The sequence below is a fragment of the Dasypus novemcinctus genome, chromosome 2 (genome assembly GCF_030445035.2).
Source record: "Dasypus novemcinctus isolate mDasNov1 chromosome 2, mDasNov1.1.hap2, whole genome shotgun sequence".
NCBI classification, from domain to species: domain Eukaryota; kingdom Metazoa; phylum Chordata; class Mammalia; order Cingulata; family Dasypodidae; genus Dasypus; species Dasypus novemcinctus.
The window spans coordinates 113,819,344-113,846,023 of record NC_080674.1 but is presented as its reverse complement, the minus strand read 5'-3'; the positions used below and the strand labels follow the sequence as shown (position 1 = coordinate 113,846,023).

Here is a 26,680-nt window from a genome sequence, read left to right as displayed (position 1 = left end):
ATTACGTGAAAGAACCATACAAAATAACACATATGGTATGAAATCATTTACATAAAGTTCTAAGAAATGCAAACTAATATATAGTGACAGCAAACACATAAGTGTTTTACTGGAGACTAAGGAAGAGGACAAAAAGGGATGCAAAGAAGCCTGAGGAAAATTTGGAGTTATGGATGTGTTCATTACCCTACCTGTGATGGTTTCACAGATGTATGATATGCCAATACTAGTCAAATTGTACACTTATATACAGTTTATTTTATGTTGATATCTCAATAAAGCTATTTAAAATTTAAATACTTTGCTCACATTTTCTCAAAAATGAATGAAGTGAAAAGCTGAAAGTTTTTTTGTTTTTGTTTTTTGCCAGTGATAAATTACAAGCTTTCAAATTAAAATAAAATTTTTGGAAAATATGTTGTGGTAGTTTGAGTTTTCTGTGGACTCCAGAAAATTTTATTCTTACACTTGTCCATTCCTGTGGGTGTAAACCTTTTGTAGAAGAGTCTGTTTAATTAGATTACCTCAGTAGGGCATGACCCATGATGGGTCTTAACCCTCTTACTGAAGTCCTTTATAAACGGATGAATATTAAGAGAGGGGGGCGCAACAACACACAGAGCACAGAGAGACACCCTCAGAGGATGAAAAAGAGGGTTTCAAAGGCTGGAAACAGAATCAGCAGAGCATAGAGGCACAGAGAGAGGAATCCAGATACAGAGCAGCCCGATGCTGAAAGCAATGAGGCCTGAAGGAAAGGAGAGAGATGAGCAGATGCTGCCATGTGCCTCACATGTGCCTTGCAATATGAGAGGTATGGACCACCAGTACCCAGTCCTCAGGAAAAAGCATCTCTGGATGATGCCTTGATATGAAAACTTTCACAGTTTCAAAACTCTAAGCTTATAAATTAATAAATGCCCACTGTAAAAATAAGCCATTTCCTTGGCAACTTTTAGCAAACTAAAGCACTATAACTTCAAAGATTCCCCATACTCTTATAATGACATTAATGAATGTGATCTTTTAATATTGTATAATGAATTGTGTTAGTATATGGAAAAGCTACATAACCTAGTGAACTAAAATTTTCCAAATGACTGGAGCACGATGCTACAAATTCATGCATGGGTAAAAGACACATTCAAAGTATAACAAACTTAATATAACAGTACAAAAAGTTCACTGATATGATTTCAAATTTCACACTGCAACTAACCTTTAAGGAATTTACAAACAACTACTTTGGTAGCAAGAATATGAAAATGGTCTCCCAAAGATAGTTCAACCTAATCCCTAGAACCTGGGAAAGTGGTTAGATATCACTACTATAATTACGTTCTGTCACATAGCACAGTTGAATTAAAGATCAGGAAATCCATGTGAGCCTGACCTAAACTGATTACACCTTTGAAAAGCAGAGAATATTCCCCAGAAGATAACAGAAGAGGCTGTCAGAGAAATTCAAAATACTTAAAGGAATTGATGAAAAATTGCTGGCTTTGAAGATGGAGGGGACTCCATGAGAAGGAACACAGACGATATTAAGGAATTAAGAGATGTCTGTAGCTGACAGCCAGAAATGAAACAGAAATTTTCAGATCTATAACCTCCAAGGATGGGACTCTGACTACAAACTGAATGAGTTTGGTAGCAAATTCTTCCCTGAAATTCCCAATAAAAGCTCAGCCCAACAGACATCTTGATTTTGGTTTTGTGAGACTCTGAGCAGAGAACCCAGTACAGCCTGCCTGAATAACTTACCTATACCACTGTGAGCTAATAAACCAGTATTGTTCTAAGCCATTAGATTGTGGTAATTTGTTATGCAGTAATAGAAAGCTAATCAGTTTACCATAAATCAAAATGTACATAAATAGATCCAACATCCTACTGCTGGAAACTTACCCTACAGATATATTTCCAAAGCATTCCTATTATATAAGTCCAAGGATATTCATTAAGCAGTTTGTAAAAATCAAGAATAAAAATAGAAACAATGAAATAATCAAGAGAAGATTGGTTGAACAAATTATATGCATTAACAAAATGGAATTCTCTGCAACCATTACAGATTAACATGGATTATTAGGAAACAATAAAAACCATGAAAACAAGTTACATTAAAAAGAGAAAAAAGGGTAGAACCAGCAAGATGGCAGCAGAGAAAAGAGCTCCTGGATTCAGATCCTGTTCCAGGGCAGTTAGTAAACATCCAGAGCAATCTGGCTCTAGCTGAAGCACCTGTTTGGGGACTTCAGGAGGCCAGAAGAGCATCCTGCAACATACTTGAAGGAATGGAAGGAGGAGACTGCCCATCTGCCGAGAAGATTAATAAGTAGAGCACTCCATGCCACAGAGGCCAGTGCCCATCCTCTCGTGGAGGCAAAAGCTGTTCTCTAGCTGGAATTGAAAGCTCTACTTCCCCAAAACAGGGGACGAGGAGACAATTGGCTACCTATTTCAGCTACTGATTGGTGGATTCAGCTAGCTAGAGTATAACCCTAAGAAGAGCTAAAGTTTGAACTTGTCCAGGTCAGAAAAAGGGTGGTAGCCACCATTTTGACTCTGCCCCAACATGAGGGGAAGCCAGGCTGACAGAAAACCAGCAACCATAGGGACCGGTTTCTTTCACCCAGATATGCCTGCAGCCCTAGACTAGGCGTCAGCGCCACCTCTGACAGGAAGGAAGCTGGCAGGCCCTACACCAACCTATCCAGGTAACTTCAGGTATATTTGACTGGTACAGACTAAATAATCAGAAGTCTGTCGGGGCAACTGTGGTCATCTTGGACTGCACTTCACAGATTGCTGCCCACACCTGCAGCTCCATCCCTGCCCCAGGCAGGGGAGAAAGGGATGTGAAGCTTCATCAGTCTCTCTGGGCAACTAAATTCTAGGCCTGCACAACTTGGATTATTTCACAGAGCTGTGAATTTGCCTCTCCCCCGGCAAAGGAGAAAGTGGGAAGAAGCTTCATCGGTGCCTGGGGTAATGGCAGCAGCTTCAGTCTCCACAGTTTACAGCACCAATTACATCCTTGGCTCCTACTGCATAACCAACAATGGAGAAAAGACAAGAAGCCCTAAACTAAAGAGAAAAACTGCATCCAGAACAAATACTCTAGTAAGTCGGTTGCCAAGACACCAAGAAAAAATTACAATCCACACCAAGAAACAGAAAGATATGGCCCATTTAAAGGGACAACATAGGCCTCCAGATGACATAAAGGAGTTGAAACAACTAATCACCGATGTGCAAACAAATCTCCCTAATAAATTCAATAAGATGGCTAAAGAGATTAAGGATATTAAGAAGACACTGGATGAGCACAAAGAAGAATTTGAAAGCATACATACGGGAAACAGCAGATCTTATCGGAAAGAAAGGCACAATAAATGAAATTTAAAAATCATTGGAATCATATAATAGCAGATATGAAGAGGTGGAAGAAAGGATTGGTCAGCTTGAAGAAATGGCCTCTGAAAGTGAACATACAAAAGAACAGATGATGAAAAGAATGGAAAAAATTGAACAAAGTTTCAGGGAATTAAATGACGGGAAAAGACTTGCAAACAAACATGTCATGGTATCCCAGAAGAAGAGAAGGGAAAGGGGGTGGAAGGAATATTTGAAGAAATAATGGTAGAAAATGTCCCAATCCTACTGAAGGACATAGATATCCATGTCCAAGAAGCACAATGTACTTCCATCCGAAAAAATCTGAACAGACCAACTCTAAGACACATACTAATCAGAATGTCAAATCAAAGACAAAGAAATATTCTGAGAACAGAAAGGGAAAGTAATGCATAAATATAAGGGATATCCAATAAGATTAAGTGCTGATTTGTCACTTATAAAACCATAAATGCAGGAAGACAGTGGTCTGATATATTTAAGACACTACAAGAGAAAAACTTGCAGCCAAGAATCTTATATCCAGCAAGACTGTCTTTCAAAATTGAGGGCAAGTTTAGAATATTCACAGAAAAACAGAAAATGAGAGAATTTCTAAGCAAGAGCCCAGATTTTCAGGAAATACTAAAGGGTGTGCTAGAGCCTGAAAAGAAAAGACAGGAGAGAGAGGCCTGGAAGAGAGTCTATCAATAAAAGTAACTAAAAGTGTCAAAAGAGTGGTGAAAATAAAATATGACAGATAAAACTCAAATAGTCAGGAATAAACTTAACCAATGATGTAAAGCAGTTGTATTCAGAAAACTGCAACTCAATGTTAAAAGAAATTTTTTAAAAAATGGCTTAAATAACTGGAAGAACGTTCCATGCTCATGGATTGGAAGACAAAATATTAAGATGTCAATTCTACTTAAATTGATACACAGATTCAATGCAATCCAGATAAAAATTCCACCAGCATTAAAAAAAAAAAAGGAAAACATGATCATCAAATTTATTTGGAAGGGTAAGGGGTCCTGAATAACCAGAAATATCATAAAAAGGAAAAGAGAATCTCATTTCCAGACTTCAAATCATATTATCTAGCTATAGTGGTAAAAACAGCATGGTACTGGCATAAAGACAGACACGCAGACCATGGAACCAAATTGATGGTTCAGAAACAGACCCTCACATGTATGGTCAAAAATTAGTGATTTTTGACTAGCCTGTCAAACCTGTACAGCGCAGGCAGAACAGTCCATTCAACAAATGGTGCTGAAAGAACTGGATATCCATAGCCAAAAGAAGGAAAGAAGACCCCTTTCTCACACCATGTCCCAAAATTAACTCAAAATGGTTCAAAAACCTAAAAATAAAAGCAAGAACCATTAAACTTCTGGAAGAAATTGTAGAAAAATATCTTCAAGACCTTGTGGTAGGTGGTGGATTCTTAAAGAGAGATAAGAGGAGGACTGAGATGGATACTGATGTTTAACATATGGAGAAGTTTTAATTAGCTTTACTGTGAAAGTGTGGAAATATATACAGTGGATGGTAACACATAGAAACAGCTATTTTATAAATATGGATGTAGCTGAAAATGGTAATCTAGTTACGAAAATGCAAATTGACAGAATACTAGAGAATTTTCTAGGAACAGAATAACAGTAAACCAAGAGGTGGATGAGAATTGTGGTTGATGGTACAGATGCAAGAGTGTCCTTTGTTACCTAGAGAAAATGTACATCACTATTGCAGGGTGGTGGGAATGTGGAGAAGCATGGGAATGATACAACTGGAGTGACCTAAGGACTGTGGTTAGCAGTAATAACATAATATTCTTGCACCTATGCCAAAGATGTACTTTGTTGATAATGAAGCAGTATGGAAAATGTGTGCCAAATGTACACTGTGGACTGGTAACAATCAGATCATATTATATTATTTATATCAAATATTCCACCTCAGTGTGGTGTATTGATAGAGGGGTGTTGTTTGAGAATTCTGCACATGTGCATGGTTGTTTTTTAATTTACAACTTCTGTCATAAAAAATACATTTAAAAAATAATAATAGGGTCAGTTGGAGGAAAAATACACCAAATATAAGACAAGGACTATAATTAGTAGTAAGATTTTGACAATATTGTTTCATAATTTGTAACAAACATCTCATGACAATGCAAGGTGTTGGTGGAGACTTGATGTATGGGACCCCTGTATGATGTAATGCATGTTTGCTTTGTAAGTTCACAACTTTTACTACACACTTATTGTTTATGTATGTTCATATATAAATGATATAAAGATAATAATAGGGTGGGTTGGGGGAAAATTATTTGGTTAGTAGTAATATTTTGACAATGCTCTTTAATCATAACTTAAAAAGGTTTAACAACAATGTAAGGTATTTTTGGTAGGGTGAGGTGTGAGAGTCCTGTATGATGTTGATTTGTAAGTTCACGGCCATTACTGTATGCTTATTGTTTATGTATGTTTATGTATGAGTGATATACTTCAATAAATTAAAAAAGAGAAAAAAGCAAGAATTCAAAAATTTGTAGTATTAATTTAAGGGAGGTTTTCCTTTTCATTTCCTACTTTCCATTAAATTTTTTATTTTCTAACAATATTGGCTCATTATTTTTATTCATTTTTAAAACATCAGTGAGGTTACTATAAACACTTGCCTGGCCCTTATAGAAAACTACCTTTTTTGTTTTATTCAACTTGGACTTACCATCCATGCTCCTTTCACCAGCCATAGTAAGACCCAAATCATCTTTCCTCATCAAAGTTGTCCCACACCCAAAATCTAAGTTTCACAGTGACAGTCCTCATAAAACCAGGGGACTCATTTACACCCATGTAAACGATAATACTTAGTTATAATACTTATATGTACTATTTTAATTACAATATGGACAATTCAATTGTTTAAAAATTTTGGACTTTCCTTTCATCTTTTAAAATGTATACTGAAAGTGAACTTTAAGATATAGATCATAAATTGTACAATACATGCAAAGATACCATGTACCTAACATAGCCTATGTCATCTTGATGAGGAATCCTGCAGTTATATGGTAATATCAAGAAACACTCCAATACCAAGCAAACCAGTATGATAAAATGGAAACCAATAATCTTTAAACAGTGGAAAAATTATATGCATAGTATTTAAAGGAAACCTCACCATATTATCTTTACTCATTTAATTAAAGTCAGAAACATTTTTCATATTCCTTTCAAATGTTTAAAAATGAGTAAATAATTGTTAAAGAAAACAAAACCAATCCCTTTCAGTTATTAAATATTGTATCCAATAAATGTTGTCACATTAAATATTACTTCTATGATTGCATTTTCTACAATATGCAGATATGCAAAGAAAAAACTGGAAGACATACTAAATCAGTTTGAGGATGTGGTTGTCTGTTAGCAAAAGTTGTTAAGCAAGGCTAGGGAGCATGCAGAAGTCACCTGACAGAAATACCAAGACAAATTCCTAGACAGAATGTTTTGTTGTTATTGTTGTTCTTGATGTATAGAAGATGTTCACAGTTTATAAGTGACTGAAATCACCATGGGATTATTATATAAAACAATCAAACAAGATGTGTGGAGATGTACTTTGAAATATAATATAACTATCACTGTTATAAAGTCAAGCTAAGGAGACTAATTTTCTAAACATCTTTTCTCACATAAACATTATATATAACTAAATTTCATGTTTAACAGCACTATAATAGTAAATCTGTCTCCCAAGAAAAAATGTTGGATGACATTTTCTAGAAGATAGCAAAGGATTACAGCCTTTTATGAATCTCATGTATGTGTGGTAAGCTCTTTGTCATTAGGAAAATTTTAAACAAAATCCTTGAAAACTTTACAAAGAGAAATCAAAGAGACTGACCACATAAAAGTAATAAAACACAATAGTGAAATGTCATTGAACAAATTTCTTAAATCACTTTACCTGGAACCAGTTCCATAATAATGTAGATTGGCTGTCTTTGAGTGCAAACTCCTATAAGTTTGACAATATTGGGATGATCATATTGCTTGAGAATTCTAGACGACAAAGAAGGAAAAGCATAAGGATAGTTATTATTTGAATAATAAAGTATTATTTTCTGATCATATGTAGTGTGTATTATTCACAGCACAATTTTTAAAACTTCAGTGTGATCCCAAATTATGATAACTGGGAGGTTTTAATCAAGTACTGATAAATATCAGTGATACAACACAGAGATGAATGAGACAATTCTCCTTAATTAAATATCAATTTAAAAATTATTATCTACTCTGAATGTCTAACAACTGTGCTGAATAAGAATACTCTATGTAGTCTGAAACATATAGAATTCCCTTCGACGTAGCTGGTTTTAGCCAACATTAAAAAAGTATAGCTAAAAAATGTTAGTGGATCAAAATTACACAGTGCTAGGGTAGATTTTTTTTCAAATGCACACACTTGAATTTAGATCACATAAAAATAAGAATTGAATTTATACTGATAAAATGTTACAAGCGAATCCCTTAATTACTTTGTAATAATTAAGTGCTTTCTTAATGAACAAGTTCAAGTTCGAAACAGTAAAACTCAAAAATTTTTTTTTAAAACTGGCAAAGGGTTAATAATAGAGTAACAGAGTTTCAAATTAGGCTGAAAATGAAGCAGAGGACACTTAGTTTGGATGAAGGCAAAATTTCATCAAAGGTATCTTCAGAATCTTAAAAGTAGGACGAATACTCATCCAGTTACCTAAAAATGAGTTTAAAAAATAGATTAGACGTCAGCTCACAAGCTTCCTCTCACCACCAATTTCCTGTAAGCCTATCATCAGTCTCTAGCTCTCTGAGACAGCGTGGTTTGCTTATTTCATATCAGAGAGGTCATGTGGTATTTGTCCTTCAATGCCTGGCTTGCTTCACTCAACATAAGGTCCTCAAGATTCATCCATGTTATCCCATTTGTTTGTGCTGTATTACTTTGTATAGCTGCATAGTATTCCATTGTATGTATATACCATATTTTATTTTTGTTTATCTATTCATCTGTTCATGGGCATTTGGGTTGATTCCGTCTTCATGGGTAAAATCTATGATAAAGTGGAGGTAAGTAGTTGTACAGGGAAAGGATAAGACATGGGCATAGGGATACTATTGGGTTGGGCTTTGTAGACTTGAGGGAGGCTAGGGTTGGGAGGATGGGTCAGATGGCCCAAGGAATTGGGGGGAAAGTTGGGGGGAACAGATGAACATGGGAGATTGTCAGGGATGTGGCTGAAACGACAATGTTGAGAAAACTCTTGAGAAAATATAATAAGGAAGGGTTACTTGTTTAAGGTGCTTAATGGGGTGCATCTGGCATGGGGGCAAGCTTCTAAGGAGTGTGTGGGTGCTCATCTTGTCATAGTGTGTTATATCATTGGTTGGAGACCCATACAATGTATAGGAAGATATACCCCCATCCTGGGGAGGCCTGATGTTCTCAAACATAGGGATTTGTGTCTTGAGAGAGAATTGGTGGCACCCAATGGGGGAAGACAGTTTAGTGTGTCAACCCCTCAGCATTGTTGCAAGTGTCTAGGAATCTGGTCCTTCAAACAGTGAAGCTTTGTTGTCACTGTGGGCCCTGAGGGGAGGGGGAGAGAGGAATAGAATAGATGGAAGCAGGTAACTGGGGTACAATGGAAGTGTGCTACAAGATCGTGCAATGATGGATATAGGACATATTACATTTCATCAAAAACGTATAAAAATCTATAGGCTAAAATGTAAACCATAATGCAACTAAAAATTGAGAAAACTGTACACTCTAAAATATAAACCATAATGAAACCATGTTTGTTAGCTATATTTCAATAGCTATACATCAGCTGCAGCAAATATAACATGAACATGTAAAAAGATCATTGCTGGGGAAGGGGGAAAAGGGTTTGATGTTGGATATATGGTAGTACCCTATATTGTATATGACTTTGCTGTGATCTAAAACTGTTTTGAAGACAAAATTAAAAATTTTAAAAAAAGGATGTAGACACTGAGGAAGGAATGAAAGAAACTGCCTTGCCACTGTACATACAGGGCAACGCCTATTACAGCGATGAAAGGGAAAACGCCAAAAACCAAGTTTTATGATATTTTTCATTTTTTAATATCCCAATTCATTTTTTACTTTTAGTTTTTCTAAATTAGTATGTATTCTATTTCTAACCTTCAAATCTATCATTACTATTTCATTTTACTACTAATTGAATTTGGCAACTATGGCGGAGCAGGAACACTGGTGTGGGGTGTTATTGATGGGGGACACATGATTGGGAGAGAGGTCTCCAGGGCATGTATATAGGATATATAAAAATGTTTGGGTATTCGTTGGGTATTTTCATAGTGACAACTGAGGGAGTGCTGAGTTCCTAGCCAGGGAAGTACTTTCACATTCCCCAATGGAACAGCAACAATCCCCCAAGTACCAGGGCAAAGACCAGTGAAAAAGGATGGTCCAATGATGAGCCCTTGATACTGATGACTATGCTTATGAGCCTGTGTGCCTGAAATTTCAACTAGGCCTAGAGCTGCCGGGTGCCTAAGAGTTACCTCCTGAGAGCCTTCATGTTGCTCAAATGTGGCCACTCTCTAAGCCAAACTCAGCATGTAAATACATTACCTTCTCCCCAGCATGGGACATGATTCCCAGGGATGAGCCACCCTGGTGCTGAGGGATTACTACCAATCACTAACTGGTGATGCAACTAGAAAAAGTCCTTGAATAAAAGGGGGAAATGGTAAAGACAAATGAGTTTATATGGCTAAGAGTCTTCAAAAAAGAGTAGGGAGGTCATCAGAGGGGTCATGCTTACACATGCCTCAGCAGGATCCCAGAGACAGCCAAAGTAGATACAACCCCAGGTATTGGTGCTCCTGAGGGTTATGCAGACACACAGGTTCTAAGGCCATGGCAGATGGCTCTGGAGTTCAGTGCCTTGTCAGTGGGCCCTACTTTGGAATTTGTGTTCCTGAGTGTGATGGAGTTGGACTCAGATGTGACCTTTCTATACATGCCTCTTATGTCACTTTTATTAAACCTGTGGTTGGTGCTGGGGTTGGTGTATACTCAGGATACTTGAATCTCTGGACTGTCCATGTGCCAGCTTGCCCTGAGCCTCAGCAGAGTTGCAACCCCTACTCTCTGGTTCATTGGTCTTAACCAGGTCAGCTAAGAGGGAGGTGAAGATGGTCAACCACCACACCAGGGAACGGAGAGTGCCTACAACTGCAAGCAGGAGAATCACATCCATCACCATGTGGGATCTAAGCCCCCTCTCGATTTAGGGGTGGAGTGGACATCTCCATCACAGAGTCCACAGGATGGAGCAATAAAATATGGATTAGAGCAGACTTACTGGTATTTTATTATAGAACTGCCATGACTGGTAATGGAAGAAACTGTAGCATTGATGTGGAGGAAGTGTCCACGGTAGCTGCTGAGGGCAAGAAAAAGGGAAGAAGAGATGTGATGTGGGGACATTTTTGGGACTTGGAGTTGCCCTAAATGATAATGCAGGGACAGGTGCTGGACATTTTATATACTGACATAACCCACTGAATGGACTGGGGGAGAGTGCAAACTACAATGTAAACTATAATCCATGCGGAGCAGCAGTGTTCAAAATGTATTCACCAAATGTAATGAATGTGCCACAATGATGAAAAGAGGTTGTTGATGTGGGAGTAGTGGGGTTGGGTGGGTGTGGGGTATATGGGAACCTCTTATATTTTTTAATGTAACATTTTTTGTGATCTATGTATCTTCGAAAAAGACAGTTAATAAATAAATTAAATAAATAAATAAATAAATAAATAAATAAAAATAGATTGATGCCCATCTACCCTGATGTTATTTTTCATTATCCTAATAACACAGTTACAAATTTATTTGAATTTGAAAATTGCAGCTTTCTTCCTGTGTGAATAGAAGAGTAACTTTATTTGGAGATACAAAATTAATGTATTTTGTATATGTACAACTAAAGCAGAGACGGCTCTAAGAAAACCATTTTAGATTGAAAATATATAATAACATAAATAAAAAGATAAATTGGGAAGAATTCTGGCAATAAGGGAAATATTTTATCAATAACTTCGAGCTTTTAACTTCTACCAGAAATTAAAAGAATAGTTTATAAATGTTAATACAGTTCTCCCAGCACCATTTGTTGCACAGACTGCTCTGGCCAAGCTGGGAGGGCTTGACTGCCTTGTCAAAAATCACCTAACTGTAGATGTGAAGATTTATTTCTGAGTTCTCAGTTTGGTTCCATCGGTCAATGTATTTATTTGTCTTTATGCCAGTACCATCCTCTTTTTACCACTGTAGCTAACAATATGCTTTAAGGTCTGGAAGTGAGAATACTCCAACTTCGTACTTTTTTTTTTTTTTAAAGAACTTTTGGCTATTCAGAGCCCTTCACCCTTGCAAATAAATTTGATAATTGGTTTTTCTACTTCTGCAAAAAAGGCTGTTGGGATTTTTATTGGTATTACGTTGAATCTGTAAATCAGTTTGGGTAGAATTGATGTCTTAACAATATTTAGTCTTTCTTCAATCCATGCACAGAATGTCCTTCCATCTATTTAAGTCTTCTTCAGTTTCTTTTAGCAATACTTTTAGCTTTCTGAATTCAGGTCCTTTATGGCCTTGGTTAAGTTTATTGCTAAATATTTGATTGATTTAATAGCTTTTATAAGTGGATTTTTTTTATTTCCTTCTCAGATTGCATATCATTAGTGTATAAAAACACTACTGATTTTTGTGTATTAATTTGTATCCCACGATTTTGCTGAACTTATCTATTAGTTTCTGGTAGCTTTGTTATGGAATTTCAGGAGATTCTAGAGATAGGATCATATTCTATAGCAAATAGTGAAAGTTTTACTTCTTCCGTTCCTATTTGAGTGCCTTTTATTTCTTTATATAGTCTAACTGTTCTAGCTAGAACCTCTAGCAAAATATTGAATAGCAATGGTGACAGTGGGCATCCTTGTCTTGTTTCTGATCTCAGCAGGAAAGATTTCAATCTTTCACCATTGAGTAAAATGCTAGTTATACATTTTTCATATGTGCACTTTCTATACTGAGAAAACGTCCTACTATTCCTATCTTTTGGAGTGTTTTTTAATTAAGAAAGGGTGCTGTATTATGTCAAGTGCCTTTTCTGCATCAATTGAGAGGATCATGAGATTTTTCTTTTCAATTAATCAATGTGGTTTATTACACTAACTGATTTTCTTGTGTTTCTTGTGTTGCATACATGGGATAAAACCCACATGATTGTGCTGTATAGTTTTTTTCATGTGCTTTTGGATTCTGTTAGCAAGCATTTTGTTCAGGATTTTTGCATCTATATTCATTAGGTATATTGGTCTGTAGTTTTCTTTTTTATATTATCTTTCTCTGTTTTTGGTATTAGGGTGGTACTGGTTTCATAGAATGAATTTGGTAGTGTTCTTTCCTACTGAAGAACTGAGAGCAGAGACATGATCAGACATCTGCACACTGGTATTCACAGCGGCATTATTCACATTTGCCAAAAGCTGGAAACAATCCAGGTGTCCATCAACTGATGAATGGTAAACAAATTGTGGTGTATACACACGATGGAATATTATGCAGCAATAAGAAGAAATGAAGTCGTGAAGCATACGACAATATCGATGAACCTGGAGGACATTATGTTGAGTGAAGGAAGCCAGACACAAAAGGGCAAATACTGTATGGCTGCCCTATTATGAACTAAATACATTGTGTAAATTAATCAAGTTAATAATTAGAATATAGGTCACCAGAAGTAGAAGAATATAGGTCACCAGAAATAGAAGGAAGGTAGAGAATGGAAAGCTGAGGTTTAATCTGTGCAGAACTGGTAAAAACGTTGTTTACAAATCTTCAGAAATGAATAGAAATGGTGAAAGCATTATCAGGGTGTTTGTAACTAGCAGCTCTATTGTATGGGTATGACAGAGGTTGAAAAGTCTAGTCATGTATATTACTAGAAGGAAAGCTAAAAACTGTAACATGGAACTGTATATGACAGTAAAACTTCATGTAAAACACAAATATGGATGATACTGCACATATAAGACTGTTTTTGCAAAATATAAATACAAATATACTAGAGAGAGGAAAAGAATAGCAGCTATGTATGGCAGGGAAAGCATTGAAAGATTGAGAGGTATAGTTTGGTTGTTTTTTGTTTATTATTATTACTGGAATAATGAAAGTGCTCTAAGAATGACTGAAGTGATGCATGCACAAATATGTGATTATACCGAAAACCACTGACTGTATACTTTGGATGGATTTATGCTTTATTAATATGTACCAATAAAATTGATTTGTTAAAAAAATGTAAATATAAAATGTCATCTCTTAGGTTGGAATCAGCTTAGTAAAGAAATTTCACAAAACAGCCATCATGAACTCAAATAATATTAGATATCTAAATACATTGCTCTCCAGTCTATTAAAGGACATTTGGAAGTTTGAATAGATACAATTTCAATTTTTAACATAAAAGTTCATAATCTCATTGTACAAGAGGAAATTTAATTATTCATTTTTCAGTAAACAATAATAAATTAGAAAGCAAGAAAAGTATTTAAATATTTTTGAAAATAATACTAGATACAGCCTTATGTCTTAGGAAATCTTAGGTTGTAAATAAGTTACTAGAACAAAATTTTTTTAAAAATCCACGAAACTTCACAAAACAAAGAGTGAACCCTAAGTTAAACTATGAACTATATAGTTAATAGGACAATTATAAAAATGTGCTTCCATCAATTATAACAAATGTACCACACAATATAAGGTGTTTATAATAAGGTAATATATGGGAACCTTGTATTTTATGTACAATTTTTCTGTCAACCCCTAACTCTTCTAATTAAAAAAAAACATCTGAGAATAATTGTAAAATAATAACACCATGAAATTTCAAATTGGGTTAGCACACAGTTTCCTCATCAGATTATTTTTTTCTAAGTTGCCAATAATATATGTGAAAGAACAGCTTATTACTTTATTCTACAATTAATATATAATAACTATATTCAATTAGTTTAATTCATTGTTATCAATACTTATTTTTACATATGAATAGAGAAATATTCACAGGTCAAAATAGTTCATGCCAAGGAACTTAGTTCTTTTGTTGCCCTCTCCTCTGCTCTCCTACTACACTGTACAGAAACTTCAGTTTTATAAACTAAGCTATGGTAGAAAGCACACCCATACAGACAGATACAGACAAACCTACATGCACATGAACATACTTCTTTCCCTCCCTCCCTTTAAACTATATATGCATGTATCCATGTATCTTGCCTCTCTCTCATCCTTCTACCCATCCATCCATATATCCATTCTCCCATCCATATGCTCATCTTGCTTTCTTTGTCTAAAGTATCTTTCCATTTGTTTTGTGTTTTTTTGGGCATACATGATTTTACCACTTACAGAATATTTTAACTTCTTGCAATTCAGGAGAAACAAGGTGAACCTTAAATTTTACCTAATAATAGAAAAAAGAGAATACACTCTAGAACATTGTTATGGTACTTGGAGAGGGCAGACACATCCCAGCAATTGGAGAGGGTAGACCTACCCCAGCAAAGGGAGAGGGCAGACCCACCCCAGGAATTGGAGAGGGCAGGCCCACCCAGGTACCTTGAAGGGGTGTGGACTTCACTCCAGTGGTAGGTGAGGATGGGGGCTGCTACTCTAGCAGGCCCAGAGGATAAAGAAGCAAGTGACAGATAACTCTCAGACCCTGAAATATAGTGACATTAACCCTGCTAGTTTTTAAAATTTGCTTGGGACATGTAACCCCTTTTTTCCTTCCATTTTCTCTATTCTATTATGGGAATGTCAATCTTATTCCTTTCCTGCCATTATATTTTGGAAGCAAATAATTGTTATCTAGGTTTTAAAGGTCCACAAATAGAAACTTTACCCTAGGATGGATCATAACCATAAACCATTGATTTAATGACATTTTAGATTTAGAGTTGTTCCAAAATAGCTCAGGCCTTTGGAATTCAGAGGGCAAACAGTTATGTGTTGAATTATGTCTCCCACAAAGGCATGTTCAAATTCTAACTCCTAGTTCTTGTGGATGAGAACCCATTTGTGAGGCCAAACTGAATCAGGGCCTTTAAGCCAACATGATTAAATTCCTGATAAACAGAGGAAATTTGGACACAGTAGGGGAAAGATTGGAGGAGAGATGGCCACATGATGGAGGCAGAGATTGAGTTATGGAGTGCCAGCAAGCCACTACCAGAACGCTACAGACTTTAAAAGAGAAAGAACAATCTTGTTGTATTTGAACGTCTAGCCTCCAAATCTCTGAGACAATAATTCCTGTTATTTAAGCCAAAGAAACTGTGTTATATGTTACAGTAGCCTTGGAAAACTAAGGCAAAGAACAATTAGAAATGATATGCAAAGTTTGAAACAAATGACAGAATACTGAGTTGTAGAAAGAATGTGAAGTTCTTAGAAAAGACAGGAAGAAGCTGGGAAAAGAGAAGTCAATATATCTAAGGAGGGTAAGACAGATGTAATTACATATGTAAATGTATATGTGAATTATATATTATATATAGTAATATCTTTATTATAAATGCAAAATAAACAGTATACATATGCATATTTATGTATATGATAACAGCAAAATATAATATTTTAAAGGCTTTAAGAATCCTTATTTACTGCTTTTTAAAACTTGTTTTTAAATTGTGATTACCTAATTGATCTATAGTCTTCCTTAAAAATATAAACTTTTTGTTCCCAAATTCTAAAATGCTTTCTTATGAAGATTCTTAAAGTGCTTGTTTACTTAATACTTTCACATACTGCAATATAATATGTCTTCAAACTTACATTTTAATGAATCACACTTTAAGCACACTGTAAAAAATTATTTTAGATAACTCACTTGGCTTCCTGTAAAAATTTTATTTTCAATTCCTGAGGAAGATCTTCTTTACATGTTTTAACAGCGACAGAAGCTTTATCCTTTAATGTGCCTTTATATACTTCACCAAAATTTCCCTGGAAATATAAATACATTAATTATTTGGGGATATATACAGACATATAAATCCTTGCCAAATACAAAGAAAGTATGTAATACAGCATTTTGAATTAATCAAGGGAATCTCTTAGCTTTACTCAGAGTATAAGCTGGAAATAAAGATTAGGAATGTGGCTCTCAACAATCCTCCTACCCTAAATATATAACTCAATACACCAACCATTTGGAGGCTTGAAGCTAGAGGAGAAACAAATGGGGTGGGGTGGAAACACAAAAAGAGGGAACTGGATAAAAGTAAAAACTCCAATGGAAACTGTCAGAAGTAAATAAGCTTCATTCCCCTAGTTCCTTTTACTCCCCAGGCTCTATATTTGATTGGATTAAAAAGTATTTGGCAATAACGTTTAAAGAGGAATCAAAGATTCTGTGAAGTAACTGCTGGTACTGACCTGCACTCTCATGTCAGTGAAGAGAGTTTGGGGGTTAAAAAAAAAAAATAGGGGCGAGGAAAAGAACCAAGACAGATAAAGGAATGTCTACATTCTATATCCATTGTTGAAGGTTGGCTGTCAATCTCTATGATCAAGGACTCTAGGAATTGACCCAAAGGTCAGTGTTACCTGAGATAATCTAATTTAAGCAGAAGTATGAGCTCTTAACTTTATTCTGTAACTAGAACATATTTTGAATTAAAATGCCTTATTTCTATTGCTATTTACTTAAGAGGAGAAGGCAGGAAGCTTGAAATCAATTAATTTACTTTGTTATAATTACAAAACAAAATATTTGAGTGTTTAGAAATTAGAGAAGATCAATGAGACACATTAACAAAATAGCTCTTTCTTAATATTTCTTTCAGGTCTTTCCATATACACAGATGTATTTTTTATATAGCTATAATGATAATATGCAAACATGATATAATAAGCTTTAGTGCTGTTAAGCAAGAAATAACTAAGTAGGAGTCTGATAGTTATTGAATTTTGAAGTTCTAATATTAATGTAAAACAAACAAAATTTATATACCTTGAACTATTGGTTACTAATAAATATTAATTTTAAATTGTTATTAAAATACAGACACTATAAAACACTTGTAATAAAATTCCTAAATTTATTTTTATTATTAAATCTAAGATTCAACTCAAATAATTTTTTATAAAAAAAAATGATAATCCATTCCTGGGAAGTAAACACTAAGAATTGTATTAAAATAGTATTTATAATAAATTTTAAAAAGGAAATTTGAGCTTCACATTTTTTCCTGTTTGTTATTCTCAAGTATTTTTCCCCCTCATTTGTCAGATTATTTTTACTACATCAAAATTAGAGGTGAGAGATGTTATTTTTTGTATGATTATTTCTGGGCTTCTACTTACCTGAATGATTCTGAAGCACCTATAATTCAACTTGCCTAAAACTTAACATTTTATTATCAAAAGACTCTTCCTGGCTAACTTACCTTTTCAGTTTCCAGGACCATCATTCTTCTATAAGCATTCAGATTCTACTTTCACAATACCAGTCTGTCTCCCCTCTGGAATCCTTAGAAAGGCTACCCTTATTTAAGACCTCAATTTTTTCATCTTAGCTGACCTCGAGTTCAGTTCCCCACCCTTCCAATTCATCTACTACTGCCAGATTAATCTCTCTAAGGAACAACTTATATTATACTACTCCCTTGTTCAATATCCTTTAGTTGCCATCAATTTCTTAGCCTCTAACTACAGCCTCCAACTGTTACATGGTTCTAAACTTAAATACTTCCAAATTCTAAAATGTATCATGCATTTTCTATACTTCTTTCTCCATGAAAGCCTCACCTCCAATTAAGGAAAATGCCACCTAATCTTTAAATCTATTTTTTATGCCCCTTCCTTCATGAAGACTTTCTTGATCTTCCCAAATGATGTATACCATTCCTGAGCACTAATCACGCTTTTGGATGTTTTTAATAGTTCTGCCTTATAGCCCAAGTTGTGGCACATCATTCATTTAAATCATTCATTTAACAATCAGTACTCAGTAGACTCCAGCTCTATCAATGGTGGTCAAAGGTGGCAACCTTAAACCCTTGAAAAAGAGTATGCCTCCTCAGACCACCTCTCGTCTCTGTCCAAAGAGGTCAGGAGGAAGCCTAGGATACCCATTTCTCCCTACCACTCAACAGGCACGGTGCAGACCTTAAGTCCATGAGGACAAGATCTCATTTTGCCTCGTCTACATTTGTCTGTCATCACAAGAAGCTCATGAGGCTATCCTTCATCTCTCCCTCTCTAGTTCCCAAAAGATTCTGCACATTCCTACTCCACCCTCCTTTCCTCTTTATCCTCAATTTCTACTGTATTTTCTGGAATTCATGGTCCATCATCCTCAAAATTATATCTTCAGTCTATCCCTTGGAATTCCTTTCACCTTCTTGCTCTAATAGAAACCTGGCTCTGCCTTGAGAACACTCAAATGCTGACCGAATTCCCTTTTGCCCTCCAAACTTAAGTGATGGCTTCCCTACCCCCCAACCCTCATACCACTACTTTGAATGTGGATTAAGTATTCTACAGCTCCTCTTTCTCCCTTCTGCATCCCTAAAAACTCCCTGCCTTGAAACTTTGTCATTTGATTATAATATCTACTATCCCTTGTGGCTATTAGGCACTGAATTAAAACACGTTCTCCCTTGTTTCTTAATGAGGTCCTGAATCATTGACACTATGCAGTGACACATCTGTTCTCATTCTAAGCAATTTCAGTACACATCTAAAGATCCTTCCAACACTTGGAAGTCTCAGATTTTTGAACAGCTCACCTCCAATGATTTTGTGCTCCATCTTATTTTCTAATGCAACTCCTCTAATATCAATTTCATTCATCCCATCTTCCAGTTGGCTTTTATCTTTCCAGGTTACTTTCTCTAATACCCATCCTTTAAAAACCCTTTGAACTTTACAAACTTCCATCCTATCCCTTTTTATTGTCCATTACCCTCTTAATATCTGAGCTTCCTTCCTGATTCAGTTTAAATACCATGGTCAGTAATTACAACCACTGCTTTACCATACACTCAACTTTTTTGTTCCTCTCTTAATTTGTAGAACTCCCTTGGCAAACATATTACCCTAATAAAATACAACACTCTTCCTACCCTGTACCTGTACTCGTACAGTTAAATGTAGCTGGAGAAAAACTACAGTCATTCTGACTGGTTTACTTTAACTTCACAAACACAAACCTCAATGGGTTCTTAGAGCTGTCCAATAATCATATTACATTTCTCTACTCCATTTTTACTCCCACATTATTCCAGATAATTGTTTCCTATTTTTTTTCTCTTCTAAAATCTCCCACACCTCCTCTCCCATCCTTGTTCTTACCTGATGATCTTGCTTTGAGAAAATAGAAGCAATTTAAACAGAATTTCCAGACTCTCAGCCCAACATTTACCACCTACTAACATTCTTTCCTGTTATATAAATGAATGATCTGTGCTTCTCTTCAAGTCAGTTCACCACTTGTCCCCTTTCACCTACTCGATGATGCTGCTATAGCAATTTTCATCTCTCTCTTCTAAATCATGAATTTTTCACAGAATCATTCTCAACTGCAAACATTATTTCCCTCAAGTTAAACAACACAAATCATTCTCTTGAAACTATCACCCCATGTCTCTGATTTCTTTTGCAGAAAAACTTGCAAAAGTTAGATATCCTTGTTATCTCTAATTCTTTTCCACCCATTCTCTCTTAAATTCATTCCAACTGGAATTTCACTTGAAGGAAATTACTCAAAGTAATTTGTGACATCCTCATTCCTAAATCCAAAAGCTAATCTCAGTCACCATCTCATTTGACCTCTCTGCAGCATCTGAGACCACTGATCACTCTATTCTCCTTCCTATACTTTTCCCCCTTGGCTTCTAAGAGATCTTATCTCCAGGCTTTCCTACTTCCTCATTGGTTGCTCATTCTCAATCTTCTTGATAATTGTTCCATGTGGTATCTTGGAGCTGTATGTACACCAGAAAAACTTTTTTAAAAATTTTAACTCATTCTTTTTGGGTATGAACCCACTGTAAGCAGGACTTTTTGATAAAGTTACTTCAGCTAACAGTAATTGGGATAGGTCTTATTCCAATTACTGGAGTCCTTTATAAGAAAAATTAAAACAGAGAAAACTATGGGAAGCAAGAAACTGAAGTTGAAGGGAGCCCAGAAGAGAAGGGAGAGGCAGTGGCACTGCCATGTGACAAAGGTGCCCAGGACAAAGCATCACTGGCAACTAGCACCAGAATGTTAGACTTTGGTAAGAAAGCGTTGCCATGATGACACCTTAATTTGGACTTTTACCTAGGCTCAAAACAGTGAGCTAATAAATCCCCGTTGTTTAGGCCTACCCATTGCATGCTATTTGCTTTAACAGCCAAGGGAAATAAAATACTCCCCTCTTCCCCAACCTCTTAACGTTAAGAGTGATGAGGACTGAGACTCTCATCTTCTTCTCTTCTCTATCTAGACTTACTCTCCTGTTAAACTCACCTAGTCTCATAGATTTAAATAACATTTATATACTAGCAACCGCCAAATTTGTACCTCTCAGATCTCTCTTTTAAACTCTAAACTTGATATTCAACTGCCTTCCCAACATCTCCACCTGGAGATCTAACAAACTCAATACACCCAAAATTGAATTACTAATTTTGTTCCCTGAAACATGTGGTACTTACAATTGACTCCTGTCTTTCTCTAATGCCCCATGAACAACCCATCAAGTATTTAGTTGGTTTAGCCTTAAAGCTATACAGAACTTACAGTTCTCACCACCTTAACTGCTACCATCCTGATCTAACAGCCATTATCTTAGCTGGATAAGTACAACAGCCTCCTACTCTTACAACTCTTCAGCCTATTCTCAACATGAGAGCCAAAATGATCTTTTCAAAAAGTAAGATTATATCATTTTTCAACTCAAAATGGAATGGTGTGTCAAATTTTGTTACAAACCATAATTGTATGTACCATCCTAAAACACCAAGGAGTAGTAGTTTACAAATGGAACAAGACTATTATGTCTTTACTTAAACTTTAGTTATGTTCACAATTTTGTTTCAAACCTCAGTTCACTAGATTTGGCTTTACTACATCATAATAAAATCAGTTATGGCTTGTAATCCTTCCAGAGAAAAAAATAAACTTTTTAAAAAAGTCAAGGATGATCCTTAAACTTTTCAAAGATTTACACATATGAATTTCAGTGGAGATCACAGTATTCATAACAGACATGGTACTATGTTCTTTTAGATTAATGTGCAATATGCCTCCCTGTATGCTGGAATGTGAAAACAGCTTTGAGGTGAATGAAGAAATTTTCAATGGATATAATCAATATAAAGACTTGGTTATTTAGCTCAGTTGATTACATACCTTGCCCAGTAATTCTCCCAAGGTGACATCTTCATGATTGAGAACCCATTTTTTATCCTAAGGTAAAGAAAAAGAACAGTTGTTTAGCCCAAACTAAAGTACATTTCCTGTACGTTGCATTTGAGGTAGTGAGAAATAGACCTAAAGGGATATTTCATTCAGACCATTCAATCAATAGCACAATAGGATGCTATAACCTCAACAGGCTGTAAAACAGATTTAAGACATGTTACTTCACAATAGGATTTAAAATCTACATTAAAGCAAGTTTCTGCTTATAACTGCCACCCAACATTTATTGCTCCCCCCAACCATAAACCTTAGATGGTGTTACTATTTGGCATTTCAAAAAAATGGTGCGTGTTAGGTGTGTAAGGAAATTTCATTTTACAATGCAAAACTTTCCAAATCCCACTTGAACTCAGAGAATTATTTTTCTACCCAAACACATTTCTAAGAGTTATTCTACAAATAAACAGTTCATGAATTATAGCTGACTATGACACAGCGTGTACTCCCATCTTTTCCATTTAATTTCCTTTAGTAAAAGAAAACAACAAATATCAATTACAGCATCACTAGGGTACTCAAGACCAATGATACAAACATGCCATTTTAAAAATGTATCTCATTATCTGATCTCAAGAACTGATTACTATGTAGGGAAATATTGACAGGTCAACAGAAAGATTTTTTTTTTAAGGAGGCACAGGGATTGAAGTTGGGACCTCGTACATGGGAAGCTGGTGCTCAACCACTGAGCTACACCCACTCCCCAAAGATTTTTAAAAAGCAGTATGTCAAACATGTAGCCTTTCAACCTAAAGGTAAAAGCTAAAGCTATAAAAATTCTAGAAAGAAACATAAGAGAATATCTTTACAGCCCAAAGAGTAAGCAAAGTTTTTAGACAGGACACAAAGAGCATTAACAACAACAACAAAAACAATAATTACACGTCATCAAAATTAAAAGCATTTTTTCTCTAAAAGGCATTTGAAAATTAAAAGGCAAACTATAATCTGGGAGAGAATTATTGTAATAAATATATATAAAAAATTTTGTAAGCATAACAGCTAGAATACTCTTATTAATCAATAACAAGAAGACAGAAACCCAATTTAATTTTAAGTAATTTGATAAAAGTTAAAAAAAGAAAGAGGAGGTGCCAACAGCCAATTATCACATCGAAAGATGCTTAGCATCATTAGTTACAAGTGAAATACAAATAAGAACTACAATAGGGTGCTGCTTCACACAAATTAGAATACAAAAACTAGAAAGACCAACAATAACATAGGATTGTGAGGATGCTGAGCAGCTGGAATCCCCATACATCGTTGGTGAGAATTTAAAATTGAACAGCCATTCTGCAAACAAATTTGGCAATTTTTTGTAAAATTAAATGTACATCTACTTTATGGCCCAGAAATTACAATCCTGGGTCTAAGCAAGAGAAATAAAGACATATGTTCACAAAAAGACTTATGTGCAAAAGTTTGAAGTAGCTCTGTTTATAATAGTCAAAAACTAGAAACAATCACTAAAAACAGAATAATCAAATTTTGGAATATTGAGTATTGCTTAGCAATAAAAAGGAACTTATTACACATACATGAAGCAACAGAACATTCTCAAACCCTCTGCTGAGTCAGTAAATCCAGGTATACTTTACATACATAATTACTATGCTTCCATTCACATAAAGTTGTAGAGAAGGAAAACTAATTTAGAATGGTAGAAATCAGAGCAGTGGTTGCCTGGGGGAAGAGTTGAGGACTGACTGCAAAGGGGAAAGAAGGACCTGTGGGGGATGATGTAAAAGTTCAATCTTTTGATATTTCATTGTACTGTATATTTAAAATATGTGCATTTTATTGTTTATAAATCATTTATCATAATGTTGACTTCTATAAATGAAAAATAAAAAAGCAATACTTTCCATTTGAACAGCTCTTTCCAGTTTAAATTTTCCCCCACCTGTGTTATCAAATGTTGTTATTACAATAATAGTCTGGCAAGCAGGAGAGATAAAATTTTAATGTTGCAAAACTAATTTGTTGAGTGCTTTTCTACCGTAGACAGCCATAAATTAGGTGGTTCAACCAATCTTCCACTGTAAGCTGGATGAAATGTAAAAATAACAAAAAAAAAACACAAAAAAAACCCATCTCTTTGACAGCACTGAAGACCTACTAAACCAGTGAAGAACTAAAGAGTGGGTTAAGGAAAAGAAGTCAATTCAAGGCTTTCTGGGCAACTTTTACCTTAAATGCATATGCTGAAAGGGAAAGCAGCAGCCACTCAACTAAGAAAAAAAAATAGAGTTCAGGGTCTGCCTAGGAGTAGAGACCCTGGTAAAACACTCTTGACTTTTAATTAGGATTGCAAAGATAACACAATATAATAGAAAAGGTACGCAGGAACCAGATAAGCCCTGAAAGGAACTGAAGGTCATCCCCATCACTGAACAGACTAAATTAGGGATGGATAAATGATGACCCATGGACCAAATATGTCCCCCTACTCATTTGCACAGCCCCTGAGCTACACTTTTAAATGGTAGGGGGAAAGTCAAAAGAAGACTAACTTGTGACATGAAAATGATATAAAATTGAAATTCCAGTGTCTATAGATAATAGATCAGTAGATCTACAGAGCAACAGAAATTATCCAATCTAAGCTTCAGAGAGAAAAATACTGAAAGAAAAATGAACAAAGTTTCAAGGACCTGTGGGATAATACCAAGAGGTCTAACATTCATGCTATCAAAATTTCAAAAGAAAAAGAGAACAAGTGTAGTATAGGGGAAAATATTTGAAGATGTACTGCCCAAAGACTTTCCAAATTTGGCAAAAAAAATCTACAGATTCAAGAAACTCAGTAAACTCCCAAAAGGAAAAATCCAAAGAAATCAATGCCTACACATATCATAATCACAGTGTTAAAAGACAAAGAAGAAATCTTCAAAGCAGCCAGAGAAAATGATATATTACTTATAAGGAAAAAATGATTAAAATAACTAGGGATTTTTCCGTTAGAAATCATAGATGCCAAGAAAGAAGTGGAACAACATTTTGAAAGTTCTGGAAAAAAAAGAACAGTCAACCGAGATTTCTATATTCAGAAAAATATCTTTCAGGAATGAGGGTGAAATAAAGACATTCTCAAATGAAGGTAAATTAAGAAAATTCATTTTCAGTATACCTACCTACTCTAAAATTAAAACAGATGGTAAAAAACTAGTTTAGCCAGAAGGGGAAGAAAAACTGTAATATCAGAAATAAATGAAGAGCAATAAAAAATAGCAAATATCTGAATTAAGTATAATAGCCTATTCTTTGCTTATGCTCTTTAAAGTATGCTTAACAGGTTAAAAACAAAATTATAACATTGTCTGCTGGGTTCTTCAATTGATATGAATGCAGTACATAAGAAAACTACAATATAAAGAGGGAGGGTATATGGATGTCTCAATGGTATCGTTTCCACATTCAACTGAAAGTGGTACAATATTGATTCTTAGTATAATTTGAAAAGTTAAGTATGTGTAAGTTTAAAAGGGAGAGTAAACAATGTTCAAATTAACCCAAAGAAGTTAAGATAAGGGAAACAGGAACAAAAAACAAACAGCAATAATAAAATGGTAGTCCTGAATCCAAACATATTAATAATTACATTACATGTAAACAGTTACAACATACTATATAAAAAATAGAGATTTTCAGAAAAAGTAAAAAAAATAACTATATTCTGTCTAAAGATACTCACTTCAACCATAATGACATAGGTAGCTTCCAAGTTAAAGGACAGTTTAATGAATTGAATTGTACCCCCTAAAAATATAGGTTGAACTTCTAATCCCCAGTACTTCAGAACATGAACTTATTTGGAAATAGAGTCATTATAAATGAAAATAGGCAAGCATAGCAGTTTAATATTGTTTATAAATTCCAAAAATAGATATTGGATTATGTTTGTAAATTGGTCTGTTCCACTGTATACATTAGATTGTATTGATTCTTCAGAGGTTTTACTCCCCCTTGATTAAATTATAATTAAAACTTTGATTGGGCCACATCAGTAGGATGCTGAGTCCTCGCCTACCAAGGACATGACAAGGCAGATGAGTTAGTTGCAGTTTTGATCCTGGAGCCCTGGGAAGTAAATACGCAGAGAAGCAGATATGTGAGGAAAGAGAGAAGGCTCCATTCGACACAGCAGAGGCCCAAGTAAGAGAGACAAGCCGTTCACCTGAAATTTACAGCAGGCCTTTCTGGACAGATCAGAGCAGCTGCACTTAGGGAGAAAAGAACCAGGGAGAGAGATGAGACTTACCGCAGTCGAATAGCTGATATCAGAAGAACCTGAGACCATGGAGCCTCAAGAGGGAGAGGAAGCCTGAAGTCTTGCAGATGTTGGGAGTCATCTTGCTCCAATACGTGGCAACACACTTCAGCGAGGGAAGTAGCTTACACTTTATGGCCTTGTAACGATAAGCTTCTACCCCAAATAAATAACTTTCATAAAAGCCAACATATTTCTGATATTTTGCATCAGCATCCCTTTGGCTGATTAATATAGCAAATTAAAAAGGGGTCATAACAGAATATGGTGGGCCTGTATAGCAATATGACTAGTATCTTTAAGAAGGAGGAAATTTGGACACAGAAACAGAGGGAACACCATGTAATATACTGTGGTAGAGAATACCATGTACTGTTAGCAAGCCCCAACCAGAAGCCAGGAGAG

At 35.3% G+C, this 26,680-nt stretch overlaps 1 protein-coding gene across 6 annotated transcripts in view; it reads right to left on the bottom strand.

Annotated features, from left to right (window-relative positions):
• The window catches only part of FER (FER tyrosine kinase), a 574,904-nt gene that overhangs the window by 177,989 nt on the left and 370,235 nt on the right, over window positions 1-26,680 (bottom strand). For all 6 annotated transcript variants that reach the window (XM_023586245.3, XM_004484087.4, XM_071209303.1 and 3 more), the window contains 3 exons: window positions 21,931-21,987; window positions 16,415-16,530; window positions 7,381-7,475 (listed from right to left, as the gene is read on the bottom strand). In XM_023586245.3, the coding sequence (XP_023442013.1) occupies window positions 7,381-7,475; window positions 16,415-16,530; window positions 21,931-21,987 (268 nt within the window). The remainder of the gene's footprint in view (window positions 1-7,380; window positions 7,476-16,414; window positions 16,531-21,930; window positions 21,988-26,680) is intronic.